The 8,332-nt window shown below is 61.6% G+C and overlaps 1 protein-coding gene across 2 annotated transcripts; it reads left to right on the forward strand.

Annotated features, from left to right (window-relative positions):
• The first annotated feature begins 2,221 nt into the window (after positions 1-2,221).
• Positions 2,222-7,723, forward strand: FAM98C (family with sequence similarity 98 member C). Of its 2 annotated transcripts, XM_078850216.1 has the most exons (8): positions 2,222-2,326; positions 3,285-3,430; positions 4,230-4,364; positions 4,696-4,880; positions 5,506-5,589; positions 6,094-6,210; positions 6,500-6,667; positions 6,945-7,723. In XM_078850216.1, the coding sequence occupies exons 1-8, from the start codon at positions 2,307-2,309 to the stop codon at positions 7,077-7,079; spliced, it is 990 nt and encodes a 329-aa protein (XP_078706342.1). In that variant the 5' UTR covers positions 2,222-2,306; the 3' UTR covers positions 7,080-7,723. The 2 variants fall into 2 exon arrangements, with proteins under 2 accessions (XP_078706342.1, XP_078706343.1); XM_078850217.1 differs by lacking the exon at positions 6,094-6,210.
• Positions 7,724-8,332: the final 609 nt, after the last annotated feature.

Below are 8,332 nucleotides of genomic sequence, written 5' to 3' on the forward strand. Positions count from 1 at the left end.
AAGATGTTTCAAGCAGCGCTAAATTGCAGCTGCTCTTAATGATTTTAAAACTAGAGTAAAAGAAAAATAATCCAATATTTCAGCTATCGTTATATATTATGATTATATCTATTAGGACACGTCAGAAGGGGATGGCATATTGTGACAAAGGCCCTTTGTTTTCAGGTTTTATTCTGTTTAAAATTTCCTGGGAATTTATAGGAGTTTATTGCAGAAATTAAACGGTGCAAAAAATTGACTTCACAATTTTCTGGGTAAATATTGAAGTGAATGGTGGGATGGAGGACAGAGAAAAAGCAAGAAATAGAGAAGCATATTGAAAGTCAAAGCAGCTTAATACTGTGGTTTATTTCATGAACTGTACATTAACAAAAAGAACAGGAGGACTTGTGGCACCTTAGAGACTAACCAATTTATTTTGAGCACAAGCTTTCGTGAGCTACATTCAGTCACGCATCCCATGAAGTGAGCTGTAGCTCACGAAAGCTCATGCTCAAAATAAATTGGTTAGTCTCTAAGGTGCCACAAGTCCTCCTGTTCTTTTTGCGAATACAGACTAACACGGCTGTTACTCTGAAACCTGTACATTAACAGTAAATACACATATGTACGTGTGTGTATCTTCCACTCCACCGCCTTACTTAGACAGACAGCCTTGCATGTACGTTTCAACTAATTTGTCTTTAACATCAATATATCTACCGGATGTAATGGGTGGGATTTGCTTAACGGAATCAGTATTTTCATGTACTTGAGCAGTCTAAACTTTGGGTGAAAATCAGTAAAAACTGCATAATAGCTTTTGTAAAAGCTAGGGATTTGTTGGTTAAAAACCAAAAACGAAGGGCCTTAATTATGATATATTGTAATAATAAAAATAATCTTGAAATGGAAAAAAAAATTCACAATGAAATTTAAAGGGGGCCAAAGAAAATTCCCAAACTGTTTTTTTTTGTTTGTTTCCTAGAGGTCTGTGAAAATGTTTGTTTTTCTAACTTGGAATGAAACCAAAGTTTGAAGTGTAAACGTTTCCCACCTAATGGAAATTCTGAGTTCCAGTCAGCTCTCGTTGGGAGAATGTGCTGCAACTTTATACCTGTAGCGACTTCCTCTCAACGTAGTGGGTAGAGCAGTGGACACCAGGAGACCTGGGCTGTTCCCAAGTCTGCAGCTGGCCTGCTGGGTAACCTCGGGAAAGCTACTTGCCTCGCTGTGCCTCAGTTTCCCCCTCTATAAAATGGGGATAATGGTACTGCCCTCTTTTTGTAAAGTGCTGGGACATCTTCAGATGACAAGAACTAGAGATTAGCAGGGAGAAGAAATCCAGGGGCTCGACTGCTGTAGCCAAAGAGCTGGTGTTTTTCAAGTCCCAGCTCCTGGAGTCATGACACTCTCCTGAAATACTGGCTTTCATTTTAATGGGAAGACCTTTCCAGCCTGGTGGTGGTGGGAAGAAACTGCAATACATGTCCCAAATGTGCCCCTACTGGACTGGAAAACAGGTAGCCCAAAGTGCAATAAAACAACCCAAGCACTAGTTGGGGGGGGGGTGTCTTTGGATTTTTTAAATCTCCTGATGGCCTCTCGGGACCCAGCTTGTAGGTTCTGAGCCCGTGGTGCTGGCAGGCAGTTTCCCCAGCGTGGCAAGTAGGTTGCTGCCCCTGGCACTGGGGCCCAGCCTGCGGTGATGGTGGACGCTGCGGGGAGGTGGAAGGAGCCGCATCACCAGCACAAAACCAGCAGCGTCTCTGGCAACGATGGAGGAGGAAGAAGCTCTTGGCTTGGCCCAGAGGCAGGTGGTGGTGGGGGGGAAATGAAAGACTCTAGTTGAGAGGCAGGTTATATGGGGGAAAGAGGCTATGATTGGCTGGGAGGCAGGTTATATGGGGGGGAAAGCAGCTGTGATTGGCTGGCAGGCGGGTTATATGGGGGGAAAGCAGCTGTGATTGGCTGGCAGGCGGGTTATATGGGAAGAGGAGGCTCTGGTTGGCTGGGAGGCGGGTTATATGGGAAGAGGAGGCTCTCATTGGCTGGGCAATGGGTGACGGGTGGGGAGGCTGTGGTTGGTTGAGTGGTGGGAGATTGGCTGGGAGGCGGGTGAGAGCGGAAGGGGAGGCTCTCATTGGCTGGGAGTCGTTATTCTACCTTCAGCCAATCCGCTTCCTAGCCTCCCGAGGCCCGCCCACGCCGTCCCCTTAGCCAATCGGGGTGCAGAGGGGGCGGGGCCCGTGCGTGGCTGCTCTGCGCCCTGCTGGGAGACTTTGAACTTGGGGCCGGGCCGTGGCGCGCGGCGCTGAGCCCGGGCCATGGAGCGGCGGCCGGCTGGGTAGGGGCGGCTCGGCGCGGGGAGCTGGGGGGGGTAGCGTGGGGGACGTGGGGTGCAGGGGGCTGTGGGGATGGAGTGGGGGGCGTGCCTGGGGGGCGCGAGGTGCAGGGGGTTGGGGGGGTGGAATGGGGTGTGTGCCGGGGGGAGGCGTGGGGTGCTGGGGGGGGGCGGGCGTGCCCGGGGGGCTGGAGGAGTGGAGTGGGGAGCGTGCACAGGGTGCGTGGGGCTGGGGGGGTGGGTGTGCCCGGGGGGCTGGGGGAGTGGAGTGGGGTCGGGGCATGCAGGGGGCTGGGGGAGTGGAGTGGGGGGGTGCACAGGGGGCATGGAGTGTAGGGGGTTGGGTGGGTGGAGTGGGGGCATGGGATGGGGGGTGTGGGGCTGGGGGGGGCGTGCCCAGGGGGCTGGGGGAGTGGTATGGGGTGCGTGCACAGGGGGCATGGAGTGCAGGGGGTTGGGTGGGTGGAGTGGAGGGCATGTGTGGGGGGGGTGGGGTGCAGGGGGTTGGGGGAGTGGAGTGGGTGCATGCCTGGGGAGGGTAGAGTGGGGTGCGTGGGGAAGGGGGTTGAGGGGGTGGAGTGGGGTGCGTGCATGGGGGTGTGGGAGGAGGGGGCAGTGGGTGTGGACGGTACATAGCTGGGGGGATGTAGGAGCAGGGGGCTGGGTTCTGGGGTTGCGGGGGCTGGGAATCAGTGGGTGTGGAGGGTGTAGAGGTTCTGGGGGTGGAGGGTGGGGGAGCAGGGCTCTGGGGGAGATGGATGTGGGGGGGGACAGGGAGAGCTAAATGTTCGAGGGTGAACAGGGAGGTGGGTGCAGTGGGGGGAATAAGGTGCAACTTTGGGGAAGAGTTGGGGGGTGGGAGGCAGTGGGGGGCCTGGCACACTGGCAGGGGGAGCTGGTGGTCGGATCTGGGCTCGGCTGCCAGGTCTGTGGGGCGCTGAGCCCTGCCCCGTGTGCCCAGGTCCCTGGGGCCGCTCTCCGAGGAAACCTTTCTCGGCCTGGCCGAGGCCGGGGTGCGGAGCCCCGAGTTCACCGCGCTTTGCGCCCAGCGGGTGGCGGAGCTCCGAGCCCTCTGCCCCCTGGAGGAGGACCTCAGTCCCACCAGCGGTGAGTTACCTGCCGGGAAATGAGGAGGGAGGGGGCTGGCCTGCCGGGGGTGGGGAGTGGGACACGGGGCCTTTCCTCCAGCGGCCCTGGTGATGCTGTGACCTACCTGACACCAACCCCGGAGTGACAGGGGAGCTCCACTCCCAGCTGGGTCCCCTGGGTTCGTTATCACAGATAATCATACTGGCAGCGTAATTACACCCTGGGGAGGAAGCGTATCCCAGTGGTTAGAGACCTGGGATAAGTTTCCTGCCCTGCCACGGACTCCCTGTGTGACCTTGGCCAAGGCACCTAGCTTCTCCGTGCCTCAGTTTCCCCATATGTGTAATAGGGATAATAGCTCTGCCCTGCCTCCCCAGCAGGGTGGTGAGAATAGATACACTTTGGGGTGCTCAGATGCTATGGTTATGGGGCACACAGATCTGTCAGAGAGAGAGAGAGAGAGTGTTGTTAATCTGCAGAACTGGCTGCAGCAGGATGTCGTGGAGGCAGATACACCCCAGTTAGTGATCCAACGGTTTATCACAAGAGTAATCCCATTTCCACACACACATCCCGCGCTCAAGCCAGCCAGTCCCCTGCCCTGGGGCTGGATGGGAGCCAGTGCCCCCTGGGGGGAAAGGCCCCGTGCCCCATTCCCCACCCCCTGTCCTGGGGCGTTCCCTCCCGAAGAGGCAGGGCTTGCTCCAGCAGTGGGGTGTTGGCTGTGCAGCCCGCCCACTCCGTGGGGTGGGGGGGGCGGAAGCATGCCGGGGGCCCGGGGCCCAGGGATTCATCGGTCTCTCCTGTTCTGGTGCAGGCCCTGAAGACGCCGAGACTTTCCAGATTGAGCTGAGCGGGCTGCTGCAAGAGCTGCATTGTCCCTACCCCGCGCTCACCATGGGGGACGTGACCGCCCGGCTGGGCAGCACCCGCAGCTGCCTCCAGCTGCTGGGTGAGTGACGGCGGGAAGGGCCCTCGCTAGTCGGTAGCCAGGACTCCAGGGTCCTATTCCCGACTCTCCCAGAGGAGTGGGGTCTAGGGGTTGGGGGAGAGCCAGGACTCCTGGGTTCCATCCCAGCTCTGGGAGGGGAGAGGGGTCTAAGCAGATGGTCTGGAAGTGGGGAATCGAACGCAGGAGTCCTAGTAGCCCTGGGCCAGATAAAGATCCCCGCCCCAGAGGGCTGGCACATGTCTGACACCCGGTGCCCAGAGCGTCCCCTCTGCCCTGCCAGCCGCAGCCAGAAGAGCCCCGTGTCTCTCTCACCCCCATGTTCTCTCCCAAGGCTTCCTGAGCTCAGAGCTGCAGGCCGCCCGGCTCCTGAGCTGGAAACGCCCCCCTTCGCCGCAGCAGGGAGAGGGGGCCGACGCTGCCCGGCGGGAGCTGCGGCTCATCAGCCAGGCGCTGGGCAGGCCGGAGCCGGCCCCGACCTGCCCCGTTCCCCAGCTCCTGGAGGACATAAAATCCAAGGTGAGGAGTCAGATGCACCGATTGTTGGGAGAGCTTCAGGGCGCCTGGGGCTTGGGGACCTTTCCCCTCTGGGGGCATCAGCCCCAATCTGGCTGGCTCGGGGGGCAGGGAATGGGACATGGGGCCTTTCCCCTCTAGGGGGCGCCAGCCCTGATCCGGTTGGCTCGGGGGGCAGGGAATGGGACATGGGGCCTTTCCCCTCTAGGGGGTGCCAGCCCTGATCCGGCTGGCTCGGGGGCCAGGGAATGGGACATGGGGCCTTTCCCCTCTAGGGGGTGCCAGCCCCGATCCGGCTGGCTCGGGGGGGGCAGGAAATGGGACATGGGGCCTTTCCCCTCTAGGGGGCGCCAGCCCCGATCCGGCTGGCTCGGGGGGCAGGGAATGGGACATGGGGCCTTTCCCCTCTAGGGGGCACCAGCCCCGATCCGCCCTCAGGGCAGGGGCTTGGCGGCAGCTCCGAGGCACCGTGCCGTACAATGAATAAACAGGGCACCCCAGCTGCAGGACGACAAGCCCCTGTTGCTGTCTCAGGCTGCTGGAGCGGCCCGGCAGGTGTCGCCTTTCCCTCGCCGGCTGCAGTTGCCCGCGCCATGTCTCCCGGCTTAATTCGCGTTCTCCCTCCTAGGTAGCGGAGGCCCTGTCCGCGCTGCCCCCCGGCCACCAGGAGATGGCGCCGCTGCTGAGGGCGCCGCTGACGGCTCAGCAGTGGGTACGGAGGGGCCCGGGGGGTGGGGGTCGCGTGGGCCAGCGCAGAACCCGCGGCTTTGCTCCTGGCTCAGGGCTGGCCCTGGGTCAGCTCCCGGCTGCTGCGGAGCCCAGCCTGGGCCGCAGGGTTCAAAAGCAGCCGAAGGGAGTTAGGCCCTTGATTGAATCCCGGCGCCTGACTCCCCTGTTCCTGCCAGAGAATCCCGGTGCCTAACCACCATGCACAGACCCACCCCATTGCATAGGGCTCTTAACAGACCCTCATGAAAGGATCATAACTGGGTTTGATCCCTGGCAGGGGCCTGGGGTCTCGTGTGTGTGTGGAGGGGGGCTGGGAGTCAGGATTCCTGGGTTCCGCCCCTGCCTCCCTCTTTGGCTTGGAACGGGTAGCACCCCTCCCTGTTCCTCAGTTTCTCCCCTGAGGGGGGCCAGTGCAGTGGGAGGAAAAGGGGGGGCTGGCTTTCTGGCAGCCTGCAGCTGAGCGGCTGTCTCTGTCCCTCCCGGCTAGGAGGCGCTGGAGGGGGTCCGGCGAGCCCTGTGCGCCGAGTACGAATGCCGCAAGCGCATGATGATCACGCGCTTCAGCGTCACCCTGCAGTCCTTCCACTGGTCCGAGAGGGCGAAGGTGAGGGGCCGGGGGGATTCCAGTGAGGGGAGAGGCCTGGCTGGTGCCAAGGAATGAGACACGGGGCCTTTCCCCTCTGGGGGGTGCTGCCTCCCATCTGGCCCCAGGGCAGGGACTGGCTGGCTGGGGGGGCAGGGAATGGAACATGGGGCCTTTCCCCTCCGGGGGGGCGCCAGCTCCTGTCTGGAGTTGCGGAGGCTGCGGAGGGGCCGGGTCCCAGGGGCCCTGGGCCGGGGGTATCTGACCTGGGCTGACGCTGTCTCACCGGGAAGGATTTTTCCTCCCACAGGCCCACGGCGCCGCCCTGCTGGCTGCCCTCTCCCCGCTGCGGCAGGCTGAGTCGGTCGCCTCCGGCGTCACCGTGGCCCGGCTGCTGGCCGCCCGCGAGGACGCCTCGCGCATTGTCAGTGCCAGCAGCGGGCTCTGCCGCCACCGGACCAGCTGCGCCATCAACAAGGTACGTGCAGCGCCCGGGCCGGGGGGGGGCGGGGGGGGGACACGCAGCACTGCCCCGCAGCCCCGCCCCCATGCAGAGCAGCTTGCTGCCGGCGCACGAGACACCCCCCCCCGCCTCGTGCGTCGCACCAGGACCAGAGCTCCGGCTGGGCCAGGCGCTGGACCCTTCCCACCCCGCCGTTCGCTCCCTTTCGGGGTGGGTGCAGCAGGGGGAGGAGGGGGCTGGGTGTCTTTCTTGCCTTTTACCTCTGCTCCTGTTTTCCCCACCCCCCTGGCAGGTGCTGATGGGCGGCGTCCCGGACCGAGGGGGCCGCCCCAATGAGATCGAGCCCCCCATGCCCACCTGGGAGAAGAGGCGCGAAGGGGGGGGAGGCCAGCCGCGCTGGGGCCGCCGGAGCAAGAAGAAGAAATGAAGCCCGCTCCGTCTGTGCTGGGAGCTCCCCCCCCCCCGCACACACGCTGCAGGGGGGACGGGCAGAACATCCGGGGGGCAAAGACTCAAGGACTCTAGAGCCCCCCTATGCAGAGTGGGCGGTGGAGGGGAGTTGGGGCTCAGAGGGGCTGCTGCCCCCTACAGCCAGGGGGTGATAGAGCAGCTACTGATCAGAGGTCAGGACGCCTGGGTTCCATCCCCAGCTCTGGGAGGGGAGTGGGGTCTGGTGGCTAGAGCAGGGGGGCTGGGAGCATAAGAAGTCAGGCTTGGAAACTCTTGGGAGTGTACCATGTTGCGCTTAACACATTGCCCAGCAGGGGGTGCTGCAGCTTTTGCCTTGGCAAGCGGAACTCGGAGCGGATTGTTTTGGAAGGGGGGTGGGGAGGATGATTCTCGTTTGTAAACTGAGGCATGAGGAGGTTGCCTTGCTGGCAGGGAGCGGGAGGGTCCTGCTCTGGGGACCCCGGCGGGCTGCGTTAGGGGGCTGGCAGGTGGGTCTATGCTGTAAATTTCAGGCTCTGGCCTCAGTCAAGGCGTGGGTTTGTACTGTGATCGTTCCCTGCCCACACGTTCTTTAAATGGATCCGGAGGGACCTTCCGAGGGGATTAAAGTGTCGAAGCAAACGGCTGCTTCAGCAAAAGTGCCGGGGCATGGGGAGGGGGGCTGGGGTTTGTCCGCAGCCGGGGAATGTGAGGCGGGTTTGGGCCAAGCAGAGAGGGGCCGTGTGATAGTCTCCTGGGCCCCGATCCTGGAGTGCTGCACCCCCCACTCCCCAGCTTGGGGCTCCCCTCCCCCCCAGCTCTGCCAATGCCCAGGCCTGGGAGGGGGTGGGTTAGGGTGGAGGAGCTGGGCTGAAGCTCTGAGCTGGCCTCACCCCGGCCCCTTGATCCCCTTCCCCCTAAGTGCAGGGGGTGGGTCCCGGGCCCTGTTCACCTCTTCCCATGGCCGATAGGCAGTGACTCCATCAGAATCACGTGACCCGAATCCTGGGGTTCAGGGATCTGAATTTCAGGGGGGTTGCGATGCTTGTGTGGGGATCCCCCGTCATGCCCGTTGTTGCCCTGGGCGACGCTGATGAACGCTTTTGCCCGTACCCCCCCCCCTCCAATCTCCATAATTATCTTCACAGCCTAACAAAGGCCAGGAGGGGAAACTGAGGCAAGGCTGGTGGCGGAGTGGTCGACAGGCGCCCCTCAACTCGGTGGCATGGAGCAGAGAGGGGGCAGCTGTTA

This window comes from Lepidochelys kempii, chromosome 23 (assembly GCF_965140285.1).
Source record: "Lepidochelys kempii isolate rLepKem1 chromosome 23, rLepKem1.hap1, whole genome shotgun sequence".
Taxonomy (NCBI): Eukaryota; Metazoa; Chordata; order Testudines; family Cheloniidae; genus Lepidochelys; species Lepidochelys kempii.

Bases quoted from the DNA above. Each gene is read 5' to 3' on its own strand.
- FAM98C (XM_078850216.1), top strand. From the start codon at position 2,307: ATGGAGCGGCGGCCGGCTGG. The intron at 3,431-4,229 runs GTGAGTTACCTG...GTTCTGGTGCAG, and splicing joins GGACCTCAGTCCCACCAGCG to GCCCTGAAGACGCCGAGACT. The intron at 4,881-5,505 runs GTGAGGAGTCAG...TCTCCCTCCTAG, and splicing joins TGGAGGACATAAAATCCAAG to GTAGCGGAGGCCCTGTCCGC.